This window comes from Dermacentor albipictus, chromosome 10, assembly GCF_038994185.2.
Source record: "Dermacentor albipictus isolate Rhodes 1998 colony chromosome 10, USDA_Dalb.pri_finalv2, whole genome shotgun sequence".
NCBI classification, from domain to species: domain Eukaryota; kingdom Metazoa; phylum Arthropoda; class Arachnida; order Ixodida; family Ixodidae; genus Dermacentor; species Dermacentor albipictus.
In genome coordinates, this window is record NC_091830.1 from 28,929,114 (window position 1) to 28,950,268 (window position 21,155).

At 46.8% G+C, this 21,155-nt stretch overlaps 2 protein-coding genes across 3 annotated transcripts; both read right to left on the bottom strand.

Moving 5' to 3' along the window:
• Positions 1-2,330: 2,330 nt before the first annotated feature.
• On the bottom strand, positions 2,331-7,074 carry LOC139050603 (uncharacterized). 2 transcript variants are annotated; one of them, XM_070527173.1, is made up of 4 exons: positions 6,665-7,074; positions 5,544-5,818; positions 4,500-4,666; positions 2,331-3,193 (listed from the first exon to the last, which is right to left on the bottom strand). In XM_070527173.1, the coding sequence occupies exons 1-4, from the start codon at positions 6,974-6,976 to the stop codon at positions 2,880-2,882; spliced, it is 1,068 nt and encodes a 355-aa protein (XP_070383274.1). In that variant the 5' UTR covers positions 6,977-7,074; the 3' UTR covers positions 2,331-2,879. The 2 variants fall into 2 exon arrangements, with proteins under 2 accessions (XP_070383274.1, XP_070383275.1); XM_070527174.1 differs by having other exon boundaries at positions 3,177-3,304.
• A 2,731-nt stretch (positions 7,075-9,805) lies between these two features.
• Positions 9,806-20,888, bottom strand: LOC139050608 (uncharacterized). The gene is made up of 4 exons (XM_070527188.1): positions 20,434-20,888; positions 16,963-17,252; positions 11,995-12,185; positions 9,806-11,184 (listed from the first exon to the last, which is right to left on the bottom strand). Exons 1-4 carry the CDS (start codon positions 20,752-20,754, stop codon positions 10,952-10,954), a joined length of 1,035 nt encoding a protein of 344 aa, XP_070383289.1. The 5' UTR covers positions 20,755-20,888; the 3' UTR covers positions 9,806-10,951.
• Between the last annotated feature and the right edge of the window lie 267 nt (positions 20,889-21,155).

The following is a 21,155-nucleotide window of genomic DNA, read 5'->3' on the forward strand; positions in this document are numbered from 1 at the left end:
TATTGGACAATCTAGGCACCGTCGAAGAGATTTGATGTAATGTTTTATTTTTCTTTGCTTTGTGAGTGTCTAGACTACGGAGGGAACACACATTTCCGCACTTACCTTCAACGACTATTATCTGGAGTCATACGCTTTATTTGTAGCCCCTTAATCTTAAGCTACGCAATTGTCCCGTTGCAAAGCTACGTGCAAGGTGCAGGAATCTAGTCCTGCACTTCAAGTGACTGTTTGGTATTTAGTAATTGAAAACTTCGCGATTATGCATCTTATCCGATACACCAACAGAAAACATTTAATCCTGCGAAAGAAGGGAACAAAAACGGAATGACGGGGTGGAGTCATGGGATGGTGTGGCGTGGGGGGGTTGGAGTAAGTGAGGCGGCAGTCCTTCGCCAACGGGTGTACGAAATTCAGAATACGAATGAGAATAGCCTTTGCTATTCGACTCCTACTTTAAGTGGGAATTCATTGTACGAAACTGTCAAATATTCATTTCTGTTCATATGTTCGAGACTCCTAGTGGCACTCCGGGGTTTGGGCCCTAGAGGAAGAGAGCGCTACGCAAGTCATGCCTGGTCCAAATGATTTTACTCAAGGAGAGTCGAAGTTGTGGCGCAGTCACAAATTCCTGAGCAAACGTACAGGGCAGACAACTTCAGCTGCCTTATTCGCAGCTACTCAACAAGAATACATTTTTCACTGCCAGTTAGCCTACATACAAATTTGTTGTCTGGGTTCAGGCCAAGCTAATTGTAATTTGGCCAGTTTCACCGTGTTCCAATAACTGTAAAATAATGTGACGTGCTGTGGCATCGGGCGTCTTCCGTTAAACGAACACAGCAATGTACGTGCCTCTGTTTGTGTTATTCGTTTCGGTATTGTAAATTTTAGGTTATTGCAGACATAGTTGAAAGCAGTTCTCTCTCGTTTACAAGCCTGTTCATTTGCTGATTACCCGATCGCGGATGACATTACATATCTACATATATATATATAAGGTACCTCTGTTTTGTTTTATGCTTTTTTTACAAATTGACGGCACACAAAGTTCACATTCAATTTGTTCAGCAATGGTAAATTAGTTTCTTTTCACTTTTATATTTGGGGTTCATTTCTGTGAAGTATTTGTATTTGATTCGATTAGGAAATTTTGCTATTAGAACGATACTAGATCTGAGAAGAAAACTTGTTCTTCGCCAAGGAGGTCTTTCTTCGCGTGCCATATGGGGGCCGCTTATGGCGTGCATAGAGAACTCTACAGCACTGTACGTGGGTTCCTGGAAATTCTGTAAGCTGTAGAGACACGGATTTATGCCGCCTGGAGCCATGCGCTCCTTCCTGCGGCGAAGATATTGTCTATAATTGAAGCAGTACCCAGAAAAAAAAGATGAGCTTCGAGTTCCAACGACTGCGGCCTTTGAAAAAGATATTTTCTTGTTTAAGAAAAGCAACATATGTTAATGAAATGTGCAATATAAATCTTCTGGAGACGTTGCCTTCGTTGTTTCTGCTCATGATAGCAGTTCCTCTCCTATCGTTTCTCTTTTCCCGAATCTACTCTTTGCTGCTCTCCCTCGTTTAAATATGACCTGCCACCTCCATCACAAATCCTTATCCACTGGCCCTTTCCCAAAATTCGTTTCAAAGCTTATATCCCGCGATATCTTAGTCGTGCTGAAGGAATACTACATTGTCCTTCTCTCCCACTTAACGGTATTGTCATACCACAAAGCTAGTCAGCTCCTGGCGTCCGCTGCTGTGGCTGTGAACGCATTCGTACTTCAGCTACAGAAGAGCCCACAAGTACTGTTTCTGGTGCGACGACAATGTGGATGCAAAGTCTAAACACCTGTGTCTAGCACCAAGTCTGGAGTTTTATCTGCCAAACAAACATATGATTATAAGGCACGCCGTAGTGGGGGAATCCGGACTAATTTTGACAGCCTAGGGCTCTTTAATTTGCACTCAACGCACTGTGCGCGATCGTTGTTTGCATTCTACCCGCTTCGACATGGAGCCGCCGCTGCCGGGATTCAATCCCACGCCCTGGGGCTTTGAGCGCAACGCCAAAACCACTACGCCATGGTAAACGCTTTTATGACGAATGCACGTGCTTCCTCAATAAAACTAATTGTTGAACACCGCGTCACGAAGCACGATAAAACATTTATCGGTCGTCGATGCTTGATACGCAAAGGCACAATGACACTGGCTAGTGTATGCTCATAAAGTCATACAACCGCATTTATTTCCTTTGTGGCACAAAACTCATTAGGAATCTCAGGTTTCGGAGATTAGGCACTCTATCGAAAAAAGTTTTCTTTCCACACAGTGTAATAATAAAATTTTATCTTGTCGTCATTCTGCCCGAATTTTCTCCGTGATTTACGCGTCCATGTCTTCAGGAAGTGAACGTGCCTTCAACCGGAGAGGGTCTGGCTTTTTCAGAAGAGGTCCACCTGACCGCACAGTGATATGCTGGTATACTAACAGTCCACCAATAGGTGTCCCAGCTTGCAATCCAACAGCTGAAAGGCGCAAAATAAATTTTTCTTCATTCGTTGCTCGACTAACGAAGGCACGTCAACACAGGCTAGTGTTGCTTGTAAAAGGGTATGGCCGCGTATGCTGGTTTCTCGGACTGTAACCTTAACACCAAGGTCCTAAAGGTTAGGAACAGCACGGAAAATTTTTCTTTTGCCATTGCGTAATGATACAATTTTTGCGCCACCGTCCTGTTGCAAATCTCCTGACCTCAACACTTCGCGCATTCCACGTCCTCGAAAAGCAATTTGTCTTCACCAATAGACGGTCCGGCTGTTTCAGAAAACGTCCAGCTATTGGTCACCCCGGCCCTTCCCGCGACACACTCCTCCTCAGTTGAGGTACGGGCACGAGTCAAAGATCGAGAACATCTTCTTGCCGGCGAGCTTGTTGTTCCGGTTGGTGAGCCTGTTGTTCAGATCGTTTATGTCGTTCTGGCCCACCGGAGACCTCGCGTCTGGCGAGAGCGATATCGGCGACATCGCCAGTGGCGGTCCTGCGAGCAGCGCGAAGCCGGGCGAGGTCGCCACGGGAGAGCTCGAACTGGCGTTGCTGTCGTTGCCGGTCAGCGTCCTCAGGGACGGTCTCGGTCTTGACCTCGTCGCCGAACCGCGGCCTCTCTTTGAGCTCGGAGACCTCTTGGCGCCTGGGCCAAAATTAGACGTGAATGTAGCGGTCGGTTCTGAAGGGCTTATTTGTGCGGTTTAGCAAGTGATGTTGAAGCGGCCTCTCTTTGAGCTCGGAGACCTCTTGGCGCCTGGGCCAAAATGAGACCTGAACGTAGCAGTCGGTTCTGAAGGGCTCATTTGTGCGCTTTAGCAAGTGACGTTGAAGTCCTGCCGCCGAGCGAGAGTATATAGCTAATGATTTGAGTGTGTTCTAGGCTAGAGCGAGTGCAGTCGGTGAACCCCTGGGGCTACGTTTTCGCTAACAACAACATAAAGTCGGTAGATAATGGAGACACGAAAGTTATAGGTAAAATTATAAGCTTTCTTCTTAATTTAAACAGTGGATTGAGTTCTAACATTGAAATATACTTATTTTCAAAAGGAAACTGTAAATTGATGTGGGAGAACAGAAAACTTGCCACTGTTGAGAACTGAGCCCGAACATCCCCATGACGTGTCCAATGCTCCATAATTAAAATAGAGCTGGCCGCGGCGGTTGCATCCCCCCTCCAACCCTTCTAACTTTCGTATTTACTCGTGGAAGTCATTACGGCTTCTTGCAGTGACAAGTTTTTTTTTTAGTTTCATTTCTTTTTTTTTAACTCATTAAAATTATCAAGCTAATCCCAAAGTGAGCGCTCAAGCACAGTTTTAAATTTCTGTTTAAGAAAAACAGCCACTTTCTCTCGTGTTTTCCCTTGCTTTACTGTATGTTTGCTTCGTAAAGTTCTAGACGGCTCATTGAAATTCAACTCATATGTGCGGCTGCCATCGCTTATTTAAAGTGCCTGGCATTGTCCTGAACATTGTAAACCGACATGGAGGGTTTTCGCAGCGCCTGTGTCTAAGCAGATTGAACACGGTGCATGAAGAATTACAAAAACCCCAACATGAAAAACTAAATGCAGAATGGGCGCTTATTCCCCGAAAAGACTTACCATCACTTCTTCAAATGCTTCAAATTCACGGGAATATTATTCTGCATATCTTGGTAATACCACGGTTACGGCAGCCAAAAATATTACCCCAATGACTTTTTCGGCGTAAGACTGGGCATGCGAGTGCCGATAAAAGACGTGCAGTCATGAGAAAAACAAACTATGGTTTTTGAAGTGCCCAAATGACAATGCGATTATTAGAAACACCGTAGTTCGAACTCCAGTTTAACTTTAGCCGCCTGGGGTTCTTTAGCGTGACTTAAATGTAAGTACGGGGAGTGTTATCGGGTTTCGCGAAATCAGCTTCACACAATCAATGGAACCTGTGTGGAACTCAGGTGTATACCGGCGACGTGGCTTGCACTGCGGCCCCCTCGAGTGAGACCGCGACCTCTACGAGACGTTCCGGAAGGTCCAGGACTGGGAATGACCCTGGACGTCGATGCGCTACTGCCGGTGGTCTCAAAAGTCAAGTCTATCACGCATGAATCAGTGTCGCTGAACGGCTGGTATCTGCAACGCATCGCAAAAAAGTTGTTGCATTGTTTTTATAGAGAGAAATATGTGGCGTGCAAACCATGCATATGTATACATTAGCCCCTTCATCATGATTTTCTTTAAGTTTCAAGGCGTTGCAACACACACACACACGGATATATATATATGTATATATGTAGTTAAACGAGAGAAAAGGGGGTTAACCGAGGGGCCCGATTTTTATTAATCCTGTGATGGGTAACCAACAAGCACAGAGGCCAAGGACAACATAGGGGAAGTTACTTATGCTTACTAATTGAATGAAAGAAGTGATAAATTGCTGGAAATGCAAGTGTATGAAAAAGCAACTTGCCGCAGGTGGGGAACGACCCCACGTCTTCGCACGCGTAATGCGCAAACGTAGGAAGCAAGACGTGTGATGCATCCGAAAGTGTGATGCAAGAGATGGCTAAAAGCAGCAGCCTAATTTAGGCGAACTGGTGTATTACACTGTTTTAGCATACCATTACCGTTCTACTTTTACCGGTACCGCCTGCCACCAACTAGGCATGCACAGCTTGAGCGAAGTGATATCACGAACAGTAGCACTAAGGCGGCAACAATATACCGAATACTCTATTGTTGGCATAGGCGCTTTCACAGAAGATAAAAAACTTGGACTTAGTAAAGTACTTAGGAAACAGACATATAGCTCAGTCGCAAGACAACGTCAGGACTTGTTGCCTAACACATACTGTTACTGCCATATTGCTGCCATTGACACGGTTTTGCTATAATTGCGCATGCTCACTGTTGATGACAGGCGGCGTCTGCAACGGTAGATTTTCGTGTCCATCTTTGCCTTCTGCAATGCAGTAAGTTTTTATGTCAACACAGCACCAACTTCATTTACCTAGGAGGTGACGGCGGGAACATGAACGGGCGCATCGAGTTGAAGATGAAGCTGCTGTCGCGTCTTGGCAGGATCGGCGGCGGTATCTTGCGTCCTCCTCGGTTGGTGACGGAGCCCCTGCGGTCCCGGCCGTGCGCCTTGCGTCTTTCGCGGACCAGTGCGCCGTGCAGGTGGACGTTCTCGTCCTGCAGCGTGCGCAGCTCGTTCTTGAGGTTGAGTCGCCTCTCCGCGAGGGCGTCGGCCAGCGACTCCATCTGGGAGATCATCTTGCTCACCTGCGGACGATACCGCCCCACAGTAAGGCCAGAGTCCTTGACTGCCGAACAGCTAGGCACGAGATGTGTTAACGCCTGGGGCGCATGGTCAGCGTCACACGCCTAACCTATTTAAGCCCGCTGCACAACTGCTATTTCAGTGTTTACATCAGTTAGCCATGTCATTTGTCAGTCGACTTTGTGCTTCTCTATGTTCGAATATCAACATTGCGTCTGATTTCTTGCAACTCTCAAATGAGCCAGTCCAATTGGTGCTCATTCCGTTAAGGGTTATCTGTTCTACATCTTTTTTTTTTAACTTTTCCGAGCTCCTTTTCCTGCTCATCTCAACAAAAAATATCACCTGCTGCCGTTCACTCTATAATATAAAACGCCACCTTTCTGTGTTCTAACCTTAAGCCTATCAATATCTGTGGTTCCATCGCGCATCGTGGGGTCCTTGGGTTTTTTTTTCAACTTTATTCGTTATGCTCTGAGGTTGGAAGTCATACTTCAGCAGCAATCAATGCTTGGGTACCGATTTCCTGTTCTCTTTCACGATAGTAAGACCCGCGACGGGCATACCTCATACCACAGCAGGGTATGTTCCTATCGAAAGTAGTGTCCCGAGGACATTGGGCGATGTGACCGAAAACGAAAGGTCGACCCGAAGAATGCCGTGACAGCGGTACGCCCAGCATCGTATACAAAAGGCGAATTAGCAGGCGTACGCGGAGCTAAGTGCTACCTTTAGTGCGTCCGCCAAACTTTTATAGAGCTCGCCGATTTCATAGAGTTTGCGCCAATGAAGGAAGTATGTAACATGAGTAGGAAAGCCAGTTCGCACAGTACAGAGAGAGTGCTTGCCTCCAGCAGCGCCTTCTTGAGCTGCGGATAATCTTCGGGCGGCACGGTGTCCAGGGAGTCCTCGATGGCGACTAGGTGGTCCCTCAGCACAGCCGCGTGCTCCTGGTAAGCGGCCAACGCTCTGCTCGGCCCCCCGCCGATCATCCGGTGCGGAAAGCCCTTGCTGGGGCCGGCCTTCGTGTCGCTTCCCACGGTGCACAGCGGTAGAGCCCGCAGCAGGAGCGGCGGCGGAGACGGGGGCGGCGGGGGTGACGCTACGAGCGCACCTGGCGTCGCGTCGGCCGCGCTTGGCGGGAGCTCGATGACGCTCATGGTTCCTGGAGATCAGGTCATCCTGGCCAGACTTAGTCCCCGAGGCCCCGGTGTGGCCTCCCTTCGTCTTCCTCTTTGCTGATGTAGAACCCTTCAGTCTGTGGCATTACCCACCCTTAAGGATTGGCCAGGAATCGGGTAGCGGAAGGCCTTACCAATAGAAGTGAAGAGTGCCGGTAACTTTTTTTTTCCATAAAAAGATTATATCTCTCAAAAATTAGTTAAGAATGTTGCTCTGTCTTTGTGGTGATATTTTTTCAGTGATGCTATTCCACTGTTGCACTGATGTATGTTTTCTTTTTTCCCTCTTGTTTTTCATCGTGTACAATTATGTATAATCAATTCGCATTTGTTCATCACTGTCCTGATCGCCGTAGCACAAACGCATGTATACCACATGGGCCCACGCTAGCCTTGGCTATGGGCTCAACAGTTGTTTGCTTATGTTGATGTACACATTTATGATGAAATAAATAATGTCTAATGTCTAATGTCTAAGCAAAAGAAAATTCAACAGAAGTGTGGAATAAGTAGGTTAAGTTTAAAAGGGATTGGCGATGGTGAATTATAATGTGGCTCGCCATCGCGGCCCTGCGAAAGGGGTTTTTCAGCGAAGCTTTTGTAAAACCACAAATATAACCGCTGAGGGAGGTATGCAATGCTTTATTGATGGTTCGGATGCTTGTTTTGAGCTTGTTCTATATTGAGACGTATGCTATTCTGTGTGTTGTATGGGTGATTTCAGTGAATGTAAACTGTTTGCTGCACTTTTCTGAGCACTTGTAGCCTCTGCATTAGGAGGGGGATGATCCATCGAATTCTTGCTTGCTCAGGAGGGTATGAGTCATTCAGACGATAAATTTTGTTCACGGACGAACGCCAATAACGCCGACCACCGAGTGGCTAACAGCTTCGCCGTACGATGAGGCAAATATAACTAAATGTCAAGGGAAGAAAAGAAATGGTTCATTTTTCCTGTAGTCTACAACACCAAGACATTATGACAGTGACTATCATCATCAATAAGCTGTTTTCCTTATGGGCATTTCTTCTTTCATTCGAACATACTGATCTCTACTGCAGGGGGCAGAGAGGAGACTAGCGTTGAAACGTCTTGCTCTGCGGCATATCAAGATGCTTCAATGGAAGCGTGAAGCGACTGAACTCAAAGCCTGCAAGGCCAGTATTCAGTATTCGGATTTCCAGCCTGTACCAGTGTATGCGAACACCATTGCAATGTACGGTTTTACTGGCTACTGATATAGGCGGCTCAGAACTTGAACGTTTTCTGAGATACCATGGTCTGTAAACTTTTTCTGGTCCTCTTTATATGCTAACGTATTTTCATGTTGTTTAGTTAGGAACATGGTGTCTGGGATAAAGCGGCTAAAGGCAGATGCAACCGCCTGAATAAGGCCCCCTAAGCTGTAGATTACTCAGAGGCGGAAATCAAAAAGGACACAGCAAAACATTACAGAAGCGTCAAGAAAAGTAAAAATGCAGCGATAGGCCACAGAAAGAAAGATATACGAGAAGCTAAAAATTTATAATTTATACAAGCTTTATTATGGATAGTGCGAAACAATTAGGAATATTTCTGATAAACAACAACGGTTTAAATTATTCAATAACGTATACAATAAATAAATAAGATAGAAAATAACAACACGACCACAGCAGAACTACATACCGGACGGAGAGGGTTCTTCTACAGAACGCAGCAACACATAATCTTTACCTTTTTTGACCGACTTCCACTGGTGAATCATTGGATTTACGTAAGCTCCACCGTGTGGCAAGAGAAACCCGTACTTGCAATTTTGTGTTCTCGCTGAAGCTCTCTATGCGCAAGTTAGCTCAGTCGCGCTTTTATGCGAGGAAGCGTCAGTTCCACGCTTAACTCGCCCACGTGATTCAAACGGACAAAAGCGCGTCTCCAGGGTGCTCTGTGGTGGCCTCTAGGCAAGCTCACATGCACTTCGCACAGTATGCAGATCAGCATGATAATTTTGGCGAAATGCTTATCACGCGGTATAGACTGACGCCCACAAGGGGCTAACGCCTAGGGCGGTATACCTTTCTATATACGTCTGCACATTTACAGCCTCCTCCCCCACTACTGTAGTGAGTACATCGTTTCTTCAACCGTTGTGCAGAAGAGCACGTCATACACTTGTTGCAATCGTAGGCACCAATATGGCGACATAGACGCTACAAATATTAAAGTGAAGGATATAATAAATTACTTTGCATTCGCTATATGTAGTTCATCACAGACAGAAATAAGAATATTAACGTGGTAGCGTTAAGGGGCCTGTTTCGCTGAAAATCCGCTGTCGAACGACTTCTAGGCAAAAAGACTTTCGTACTACTCATACCCAGGCCCTCCATGTGGCGCAAGGAAATTACTGAACTAATTGAATTTCGCGAGCTAAAATACGTTTAAAAATTGTAAAGCACGACTTACGTACAACCTACAGACAGGATAACGTCGGATTGTAATTTGACTATAGGAGAAAAGGTAATTCTGTTACGCGAAAACTTAAAGAAACCCCTTTTCCAGCGTTTCTACCATACATAGACCAGCTACGGCGCCCGCGGTTGGCGCGCGCCGGCGCGCGAGTATCTCGGAGGTCACGTCCCGATTCCTTGCAAAACCTCCAGATGGCGCTCGCCTCCACGCAAGAGGCCGCATTTCCACAAGAAAGGCCGCCTTCTTGTATAGCGTTCTCGGCCAGGGTTCCCGGTAACACTACGATTACATACGCTCCAGTTGCCGAGAAGTGTGAGAAGCAGTCAGGGATCTTTGGATGCTATCGCGTTAAACTCTTAAAGGTGAAGCTTAAGCGTCCTCCAAATTTTTAGCGACGCATGGCATACAGTTAAGACACTAAGATGGGCTAATTGTTCGCTGTCTTGGTGGAACATGGTTATAATAGAGCGTGCGAAGACAGGACACAGAAACAATGCACCGAGAAGGACCGGTGATTGTCGACTGTGTATTCTGTGTCCTGTCCTCATGCGCCGTTACAACCATGTGCCATCAAGGCATGCAGTGGCCGTGTGCGCAACGTTAACCAAGAGTCGGTGAGATTGCCGCCAATGGAATTTCAACAACATTCCACCCGTACAGCCATAGAGTTCGTGTCATTTCCAATTAGCGATGCGCTAACATTCCAATTACGCGCCAATAAAAGAAAACTAACCAGCTTTCTTTTTTCAAGATAGTACGTTAACAGCCTTGCTCTAAACTGTCCTAATCGTTAGGCAGTTCTTTTATGGCTAGCAGCTTGTGTGTCACGCACCTTCGACAAATAAACATTTAATATCGCAGCTGTCTCTTAGCTTCACACGTTTCGTAGCCTAAAGCGACCGCTCCAGGACACGCCAGGAGGCCCTGTAGGTCAATAAACCACTACTAAGTGATCTCCAGGCTTGTTCGTTTCTTTACCCAGTTACGTCCTGTATTTTCTTTTATTTCGAGACAACGAATCACGTGCACATGTACTGATACCTTGTTTCTCGAATTGTTGGCGCAATTTTCTAGTCACGCTGTGGAGTGAATCATCCAACTAGCCTAATGCTGTCCACCGAAGTCCATAATGCAGCTGCAAGTCTTAACACATTCTGTGATCGACACATACGAAAACAGTAACGTTGACTAGGACGGATGGCGTATATACCACAATGTGTCCTTCCGGGTGATTCATACATAGTCCGGGCTCCACACGTGCTAGTGACGCCGCCCTATCAAATTCGCCATGCCAGCAGCCTGTTCGGACGGACAAACAGAACATGCTATTTATACGGTATTCCTGATTGGCTCAAGACGAAGACGTACGTCACTGAATTCGACGACAACGGCGGCATTCGGTGGCGTCCATAACGCGCTTTAGCCCAGGGTCGAGCCTATGGGCACGAAGCATGCCGGTGCTTTTCTCGCGAATTTCTCGTTCCGCTTCTGAGGGGAACGCACTAGTTGTTCTGATCTGGGTCGTCCCGTCCCGGTTCCGGCGTGGAGGTGGGCGGCGGCGTCGAGTCCTGGGTGCTTATCGTCAGTGTGCCTCCCGGCGCAGCTACGATGACTGGCGAGTTCGAGCAGCCGCTGTTTTCGCAACCGCTCGACGACGTTCTCGGTGGCCGCCGCACCCTCGACCTGTTGGCGGAGCCGCGGCTTCTCTTCGCGGAGCCGCCAGACCGCCTCAAGCCTGCGAGAGGATATACTTTCGGATTTGATAGATGAACTGAGCCCACTATACGCTGTTGTGAAAATCTTGAGATATCATAGAACCGATAACAAGTCGTCTACCGACCACCAGAATGAGTGCCAAAGGAGGGAAATACGCAGTCGAAGACGATAGACGTGGCTTGTAAGGCACGAAAATTCGCAACCATAGGATGGATGGTATGGGCTGGGGTGAAGTCGATGTTGTTTGATATTGTTTGGAGAAGGTGGAGAAAGGTGACACCGTCCTACAGTGGATACAATGTAGGTTATAGTGCTAGCTAAATTAAATGGAGTCCTGGTGTCTTGCGTGCCATCGACCTGATCTGATTTTACGACCTGATTGTCTGCACGCCGTGGGGGCCGACTGCGGATTAATTTTGACCACGTCGAGTTCATTAACGTGCATCCTACGCATGGTACACAAGTGCCTTTTTTGTTTATTTCAGCCACATTGGAATGCAGCCGCCGTGATTGGTATTGAACCTGTAACCTCGTGCTCAGCCGTACAATGCCGTGGCCTCTGCGATGCTGCAGTGGACATAGGTGGCCTTCTTGGATGTGGATGATAATTACGATCTTGTCTCTGATAAAGTAAATAAAGTAAGAACGGTGGTTTGGAATATACACAGAACAACCTTATTATTTGTTAGCGCAGGCTATAGATGTCTACTTCTCGCCATTAGCAATCACCATAATCATTAGGTCGTAGCTGAATATCGCGTAAAGAAATTAACCCTGTAGACATAACAGCCGTCTTCTTAGCCATATGAGAGAAGTGTTTGCTTCTCACCTGTCATGGTGCCGGTTGTGTTGCTTCCGCCCCGCCAGGCTCGGGAAACCCCGCGCCCCCTTCTGGTGGTTGCAGATGGACCGGTACCGCTGGCCACACTGGCAACCACCCTGCTGGAAGAGGCGCTGCTCGCAATGCAGTCATTCGTCAAGTCGATCAGGGACGACTCACTGTCGCTGAGTTGTCGGTACCTGCAAACCGCGATACAAAGAGGACAAGGTTGAAAATGTAGCACCAAGCGCGATACTTTAGCTGGCAATCCCGTGAAAACTTGGCAAAGCTCGGCCTGCTCAAACTGTCACGTGGTTAGCCAGCCTGGCAGTGCGAGTATTGTAAGGCTGTAGCTAGTCACTGAGTACATGCTACACAATATAATAAGTGTAGGATTATAGGCATGCAAAAACACGAGCAAAGAGTAGACGCGGAAACAGGATCGACGAGGGTTAGAAGCCACTTCTGCAGAGAAAACAGTCAATTATTTTTAGCCAGTCGCTGTAAAGACAGACTTGACTCCTCGCTTTTGCTCCTGAATTTCTTCCATTCCCTTCCTGCATGGGCACAAGTGGGACCTCGGCTGCAAAAAAGTGCCTGAGCTTGCAGAGGTGCCAGAAGCCCTGATGCAGGTTCGTCTTTACACCGACTGGCTACGAGTTGTGGCCGGTTGTTATTTCCTTTCCACAAGTGGCGTCTGTTCCTCGTCCGTCCGTATCTTTATTAGCACGCCGCTCAGCCCACATAGAGTTTTGTAGTTTATTTCAAGATATCAGTTTGACCATGCATCCCCTCATCGTAAGTTGTTCCAAGGGATGACACTCTTGCTTATGGAAGTATAGTAATATAAACTGATCAGGCAGGTCTCATTATCGCTAAGTGGCTAAGTGGTTATCGCTAAGTGGCGTACCTGCAACACGCAGGCACGCGGACACACAAGAAGCACTAAATCTGCATGCACTGCATACTTGGATGATGATGAAAAACTTTATTTATCCCTCTTTAAAGGGAAGGGGGCAATGGAATAGAGGGTGGGGGAGGAACTACTTGAAGTAGGCCTCCTTTATCCTCTTAGCCCACTCCAGGATGGCCTCCTGAAGATCGGGCCTGGAGCTGCGCAAGGCAGCCTCCCACTGCTCCTCACTAGATATTAATTGCTTAAGGAAAGGGGGAAGGGGGTGCTTAGGGCACCCCCACATGATGTGGTTTAAGTCTGCTTTGGGAGAGACACAGAATTTACAAGAGGGAGAAAGGTAAATGGCGGGATGAATGCGGTGGAGGAGGTAAGGGGACGGAAAGGTGCGAGTCTGCAGCTGTCGCCACAGAACTTCACACCTACGCGGGGATTTGCCCATGAGTGGCGGAAAGGTTAAGCGGTCTAATCGGTAGTGTGCGCAGATGTCGTGGTAAGTAATAAGTCGATCCCGCGCTGTAAACGGTGCCTCCTCCGTGGCGAGGTCCGACACATCTGATGCCTGAGCCCGGACAGTAAATCCTCGGGCACAGGCATGAGCCGCCTCGTTTCCGGCAAGGCCCGCATGCGCGGGAGTCCAGATTAATGCCACAGTTTGCTGGAAAGGATGGGCCAAGAGGAGAGAAAGGGCTGGCTTAGAGACCCTACCCGCTCCGAAGTTATGTATGGCTGCTTTGGAGTCGCTAACGATAACTGATGAATTTGGAATTGTGAGGGCCAGGGCTATGGCCGCTTCCTCCGCCTCCTCCGAGGAAGAGCCAGGAATGGAGGCGGCCGCAGCGACCTGGCCGTGAGAGTTAATGACTGATATTGCGTAATGATTTCTGTTCCCATATTCGGCGGCATCAACATAGAGCACGTCTTTAGAGGTGGAGAATTGTTTTTGGAGAGCCTTTGCTCGCTGCCTCCTGCGCTGTTTGTGATGCACAGGGTGCATGTTTTTAGGAAGTGGGGGGATGCAGAGGTTTTCGTGTATGTGATGTGGAATGGTGTATTTAGTCTTGATGATGGGTGCCGGAGTGATAGAAAGAGTTTGTAGAATGTGTCGACCTGTTGCGGTGTTAGAAAGTCTGCTATATTGGGATGTGAGGTTGGAAGAACAAGTATCGTTGGAAACTCAATCAATAACGTTATTCCGTCCTCTGTAAAGCACTCATTATATGTGAATGATCTACAAATTGAGTGCCGTGCCTCAAATTTGGCAACCTGTGAACGGCAAATCCAAATTGCATTAAACAAACTCAAGCAGTGGGCATCCGATAACTGTTCTCGCTTCTCAACTGAAAAAAACTAATAATGTTGTCTTTTCACAAAAAAAGAGGTCTACAACCAGATCTCATCTTTAAGCAACAGGAAGCTACGCTACCAGTAAAAAAGGAGACAAGTTTGTTGTTCTGTTTGGTAAAAAGTTGTACTTTCTCGAGCACATAAATAGTCTTAAAATTAAAGCGAACAATGCACCTAACAACCTCAACGTCTTGTGCCGTAAGCGCTGGTGCTCTGACCGTAAATGCTTGCTACGCATCTGCCGCATATTAGACTGTGGTAGCATCATATATGGTTCAGCCAGACAGTTCTACATCGGGCGATTTGATCCAGTTCATAACCTCGGAATACGACTCACAAGTGGATCTCACAGAACATAGACTGTCCTGAGTTTATACGTTATATGTAATGAACCTCATTTGCAGCAGCGCAGAGTGCGACTAACTTTTCCATATGTACTCAGAATCAAGCCCTAATCACAACACATATGCTACAACAACGTTACACAGTGCAGCTCACGCTCACACTATACAAATAAACCGAACATCACTGAGCCGCTTGTCCTGCGATACGAGGAAAATTGTACGGATTATGACATCCCTCGCGAAGCCCTCCAGGTTGCCAGAAAGCCACGATGTTTTCCCCCGTGGTGCGATTTCACACCGTTATGCGACTGGACACTAATAAATTTAAAGAAAAGAGACACCCCACACGAACACATTATACAAGAATTCCGCACTCTTCAGGACAAATAAGAGTAGCAGGCGAGAGCAAGTTATAGCTTAGGCCGACCTCTGTGCCTTTCTGTAAATAAATTTCTCTCTCTTTAAAGATTACATAAAATTTTATTCTTATGGCCCTAAAACATAAAACACGTGGGTATGCGAGCCGTAACAGATTGCAATGAAACAAGTATTCGGTTACCACAGCATGCCTCTGTCTACACAGCCGAAGTATACGCAATATGGACGGTAGTTCGAAATATCATTGACAAACACGAAAACCGAGTCATATACACAGATTCATTAAGCATATTCAAGGCTCTGCACGTGAAATCCGAACGCGAACACCTGTTAGTGCATAGTTTAAACACATTCACGTCAAATAAATATGGCAGATCAATTAGTTTATGCTGAGTACCAAGCCAAGTTGGGATACCGGGTAACGAAGCAGCAGATAAAGGCGCATGAATAGCAGCGAACAAAAACTTAACACATAACTTCCATATAAAAATAGCATCAATGCGATTCACAAGGCCTTGACGTCAAATTGGCAAGACGAACGGGACCATTGCTTAAGCAAGAAGCTACATCTTATTAAACCTGTAATTGGCGAGTGGAAGTCATGCAGTCACCAGCAATATGGTTCTATTAGGTGATCTTGTGTTGACTTCGGATTGGACGCACACTTCTGACGCAAAATTTCCTCTTTCGAAAAGAAAACCCGCCAACTTGCGCAAAATGCCATGAACGTCTTACAGTCATACACATCCTAATGACGTGTCCACACATCGACATACAGAGACGGAAGTTTTTGCACAACCTGTATAATTTACATATACCATTACACCCTGCCCTATTACTGGCAGCTGACCCCCCAGTGCCATTTACTAACTTGTTCGACTTTTCAGAGAAAACTTGCTATTCACACCAACTATAGTGTAATGCAGGTTTACCTGCTTTAACGTTGTGGTTCCTTTTGTCTTGTCCTTTGGCGCAGCATGGCCATAGTTCCCTTTGCGCCATTAAACCCAAATTAACCAGGGAACCAACCTTGTCATTAGTCGGTCCAGCAGTGCTGTAGCTCTGTGCCTTAACAGTGTAGCGCATGGGCCTTCAAAATATTAGCTTGCTTTAACACCACCGTATCAGACACGGACTTCTTGCTTTTAAAAGAAATATCCTAATTTGAACTGAAGAGCGCAGAAAGAGAAGCTAAAATCCGCTTATCTTTGTGAGCACAGCACGGTACCACAAGTGGGAAAATCTAGAAAGCCTGAAAGGCATGTGGTCCCTTCGAGCACTGCCTAATATACGAATTCAGTAAGATGGCTGATTGGTTACTAATCGCTTGAGAAATTCTTGGGTTTTCCGAATCAAAGATACTCGGACCGTGGCCACATCCGTCGATGACGCAAAAGATTAGGTGTGCACTGGTGAAGTTCTTGAAGTGTACCGGCCTGAGTGGCCATTTATACTCCTCTAGTGCCTCTTCCTGCGTGCACGTAGTGTTCTCTCACCCCTACTTTTTCTAACCCCCAGTGTAGGGTAATAACCCGGATGCTCGTCGCGCTGACTCCCCTGACTTTCCTCTGCTTGATTTTTCTCTCTTTCTCCCGTTTTACGTGCCAAAACTACGATCTCATTATGAGCCGCACCATAAGCGGTCGTCCGTCCGTCCGTCTGTCTGTCTGCTGTCTGTCTGTCTGAGCACGAGGTGACGGGTCCGATTCCCTCCCGCGACGGCCGCATTTGGTTGGGGTCTAAATTAAGAAAGCGCTCTTGACACGTAGATTCAGATATACGTTAAAGAACACCAGGACGACAAAATTAATCCGGACCACAACTCCATTGCGGCCTCTCCCAAATCCTTAGTGTTGGTTTGGTACGTTAAACCGCTACAGTCAGTCAGTCAGTCAATCAGTCAGTCAGTCAGTCAGTCAGTCAATCAATCAATCAATCAATCAATCAATCAATCAATCACGTTAGCCACGACAACACGCATGCAAGCTGCGCTACCTGGTCAGCATCGGGGAGCATAAAACCGCACGCGTCGGGCTGTAGAGGGAGACACTATCACGCCTCGGAGGGAGAGGAGGAGGCGGCAGAGGCGGAAGCGGTATGCCTCTCCCTCCGTGCAAGACGGGCCCGCCGCGGTTCCGCGCCTGGAACTTGCGGCGCTCGTGCGCCACCGCCCCCTGGAGGTGGACGTTCTCGTCTTGCAGCGTGCGCAGCTCGTTCCTGAGGTTGAAGCGTCTCTCGCTGAGCGCGTCGGCGACCGCTTCCATCTGGGATATCATGCTGCTCACCTGCGCGATTGTTTAGGCGAGCAACATTGCAAGTTCAGCCAGCACTGCTGGCAACCCCGATAGGGCACGCCAGGCAAGGATGACGGAACGTAATTTTGAATGTCCTGGGCGTCGGGAAAAGAAAGACAGATGTGTTAGCGATCTCTCTCACGCGAGCCATGATGGGTCGTGGTAAAACTGTGATGTAGAACTGTAGCCAGGATACCTGGAGACGGATAATCGTGCGCCGTATCCGGTGTTTTTTCGTCGTTCACAAGTGAGCTCCTTTCTCATGATTTTGCTTGCTTTCTTCATATATCTTAATCTAGACATTTATGCATCCTCTCTTGACCAAAGATCACTCGATGCCAAAGTTTCAATGATCGATTGCAATAAACAGTTTGTAGGTTGCTATTCGAGAACCTTGTCTGGTCTGTTCCTCCGTCGGCAGCAGTACTCAATGTATTACAAGATCAACGAACACAAACCAACTGAATTTATCGCGTTATATAGACGGGGAATTTTCGTCAACATATTACCCAAAACCTGTCCCTCATCTTCACCATATATACAGAAGGTGCTTGTTCAGTTCACCGAGAATGCCGGCTGAATCAATGAACGATCATCTCATTCATGAAAATAGGGGCAAAATACCATTTCCCCAATTACAAAGGATAGATGCTCGATGTGAGGTAAAATATTTTCGCAGAATTGGAAAGCATATAGGCAATAAACAGTGTAAAACTTTCGAGTACTTGCTGAATGCGTTTTATACAAAATATGTAACGTGAATTTAACTTCGCACGTTGATTTGCCAAACTGTTTCCCCCAATATTCTCCAAATTTATTCTCTGATTCTTTCGTTTTTATGCCAAGGTAACGAGCTAGGTTTTGCTTCGCTCGTTGAACATAATCATAACGCACCGAATGGCTTGCAGACGTAATTTATTGCCAAGGCCACAAGTAACCCGCACACATTGAATATAGATCACACATTACCGGCAAGGCATTCCTTGACCAAGTATGCAATGTTGGTGTAATGTAGAATTCTCTCGCGACATTGAGAATCATACCTGTAAACGGCCGCATGACACTGTCGAATGCATCTCTAAGAATTGTTATTTTTGCAAAGGCATGGGCTTGATTCACACATATTTAACTTCGCACGTAGTTTTACTTCAGCATTCCTCCTAATTATTGCTATGTTTGTTCTCGGTAGTCTTTCTTGTACCGCCAAGGCAGCGGGCTAAATTTCGCGCCGCTAGTAAGGGACACCCAGGACGCTCCGGAACACATTAATACATAATATATTGGAAAGGACGCACTTAACCCATGCACTGTGATCTTTGCCTACGCATACCCGATAAACAAGGTGTTTTGCTTAGCTCATTGAGGACACTGAGGGAACCAATTGCAAACCTCGCAAGTAGAAGTAAACAAGATGGTTCGTCAATATTTTCAACGATTTTAATCAGGTGAGAAACGTTAAACTTTAGCTGCGCGTTACACCTAAAATGTGCCACACTTTCTGTCGAATTCGAACTTCGTGTCATGCACGCTTTTTTTATAGAGAGACAACTTATTTGAAACAAGGACAGTTTTTGACGACTACATGGGAAGTATTGCGGGTAACAGCAATATGACACTTAAACGCCCGAAAAAGGTAAATCTCACCAATGTTCTCCAGTGAGCATAAGCACGTAAAACATTTATTGCACGTCACCCGCAACGTGCTTCTTTTTCAATTAAGTATAAACAAATAAGTATAAACTTATTAGGAAACGAGCAATCAGTCATTATTTTCAAGGCATTTAATTAACCCACACACTTGAAATTTTCAGTACGTATTGCCCACAGTGTGCGAAAAAAACTTACTTTAATGTGAAATCGGCGCCGTTTCTCGCACTTTCAGGGAAGCGAAGAAAGTTGGTCACTATTTGTTATGTAACACTGGTAAACAGGCTGGAGACGAAAGTTTAGCAATTTTCAGTTCACCCCTACACACTCTAGAAATTGGTCTGTTTCCAGCATTCCGCCATACTACAGGGCTTCGTTGTTTGCACAAGTTTCGTCGCACAACCGCAAAACTACACATCTGTAACATTTTCGAACCCTCCTAGCCCCCACGAACAGTTTCGCTGTTGGAAAGTAGCGCAAATGTGGTGAGCCGCGTGAAATTTCCCTAGCCACCGTAGTTTCCCTGCAGCGACTTGTCCAGCATTGATTGTGCCGGCTGTGAAAGTTCAGATTATGGATCGGAATCTCCTGATTCCCTTTTTAAAGCTTTTTTCCCGGCCAGATACAAAGGGTATATGTACAACTCGTCATAACAGATTAGGGGGTGATTGCCGAGGACAGGAAGGGCTTATAATGTTGCGCTTATTCTTAACTACATCACAAGAGACACCCGTATGATCATTATTGAAGCCACATGAACACAATCATTGCCTTTAAAGAGAACATTTGGTTGGTTGCTTGTTCCTCGCTTGTGGCGTTACCCACTATGGGGTATTGGCCGAGAAGCCAGCGGCAAAAGGTTAGAGAGAATGTTTCTTAGCATCATTTTGCGACTTTGTTGTACTTCTAACTTCCACCGACTGCGTGTGCACACTCACATTATGCAGTGTTTATCGGGTCATGCAGTGCCTAATTCGGGCCACGAATTCTGCACCCTTTCCGCACCCTTAACTCTCATGAGCATGTATCAGCCCCGGTTGAATGTGGCGGTTGGCTAAAGTTTGTGCGCTACATGGGTTCCTACGCCGCTCACCCAATTTATGACGCATGCGCATAGTAGCTAACGGTTTAAATGCGCCGACATCGTCGGCACGTAGTTTCGTGGCAGTAAAAATAGTTGCGCTCCTAAAATCACTGGAAGAAAGTGCCCACAACTACTGATCAATCACAAAGATGCAGTATGACGTCATCAAAGGATACTACACAACGATCCTTTCGCTACATATCGAACGGAGCCTCCTCGGAAGACCGTACAGCTGTGGGACGAGAAGAACCAACCCGAAACTATGCAGACGTCGTAATCTGTAAATGAAGAAGACCTGACTGGACATAACATGTGTTGCGTTTTAAAGCACCTTTCTCCAAAACTAATAGAGCTCCGTTTACACGGACAGACATCGGCAATGTGTTCTACGTTTATCACGTCGATTTGTGTAGCTACTGCCCTCCTGCGACATGTACTCGCCTTGAGCAGTGCCGTCTTGAGCTCCCGGTAGTCTTCGGGCGGCATGGTGTCCATGGAGTCTTCTGTGGCCGCGAGACCCTCCCTCAGCAAGGACAGATGTTCCTGTAACTCGGCCAGCGAGGTGCTCGATTTCGCAGGTGTTGCTAGGGCCCTCTGGCTGCCGCTGCCAGGCGATGTCGGGGTGGCGTCCACAGCGGCGGCGCTGGCCGCCGATGTTTCAGGGGGCAATGCCTGCGCCGCGGGCAAAGGCGTCGGCTCCGGCGACGTCTCCGTCGTTTGCGTCGACGCTGGTGCACTGTCTAGCTGCTCTGAGCTGCTCATGGTCCCGGAAAGACGATTTTGTCGGGACGTCGTGTCAAATTTTGTCCCGGATGCCTCGCTGCCTGCTTCTTCTACTTCTTCTTCTCTTCAATATCGCTCACCCAGTATGAGGAATTCGTTACGGAATTCACCATTTCCTGCGAAACCGGCACAAACTCACTCGGCCAAGAATCAAATGGATTTTACGAGACCAAAAAAATGAGAAATCAAATAAATTATGCAGGTCCAGCAGATATATTGAAATGCATGTGAAGGAATTCCTTCTTGAATTGGTTCTTCAAATGCAATGCAACTGGTTGCGATTGTAACAGTTGTCTTTGTTTTCATCCTATGCAGAGTACCGCATCACATATGTTTACGCTTATACAAAGAGGAGGATGTTGTAGTTTAGGCGGATCTAG

Coding starts and splice junctions, on each gene's coding strand:
- LOC139050603 (XM_070527173.1), bottom strand. CDS start 6,976: ATGAGCGTCATCGAGCTCCCGCCAAGCGCGGCCGACGCGACGCCAGGT. Junction 4,667..5,543: donor TTCCCGCCGTCACCTCCTAG/GTAAATGAAGTT, acceptor GATGCGTTGCAG/ATACCAGCCGTTCAGCGACA. Junction 3,194..4,499: donor CAGTGCAAGCCACGTCGCCG/GTATACACCTGA, acceptor ATTTTGGCCCAG/GCGCCAAGAGGTCTCCGAGC.
- LOC139050608 (XM_070527188.1), bottom strand. CDS start 20,754: ATGAGCAGCTCAGAGCAGCTAGACAGTGCACCAGCGTCGACGCAAACG. Junction 12,186..16,962: donor TGCTCCCCGATGCTGACCAG/GTAGCGCAGCTT, acceptor CGCGGTTTGCAG/GTACCGACAACTCAGCGACA. Junction 11,185..11,994: donor CACAACCGGCACCATGACAG/GTGAGAAGCAAA, acceptor ATCCTCTCGCAG/GCTTGAGGCGGTCTGGCGGC.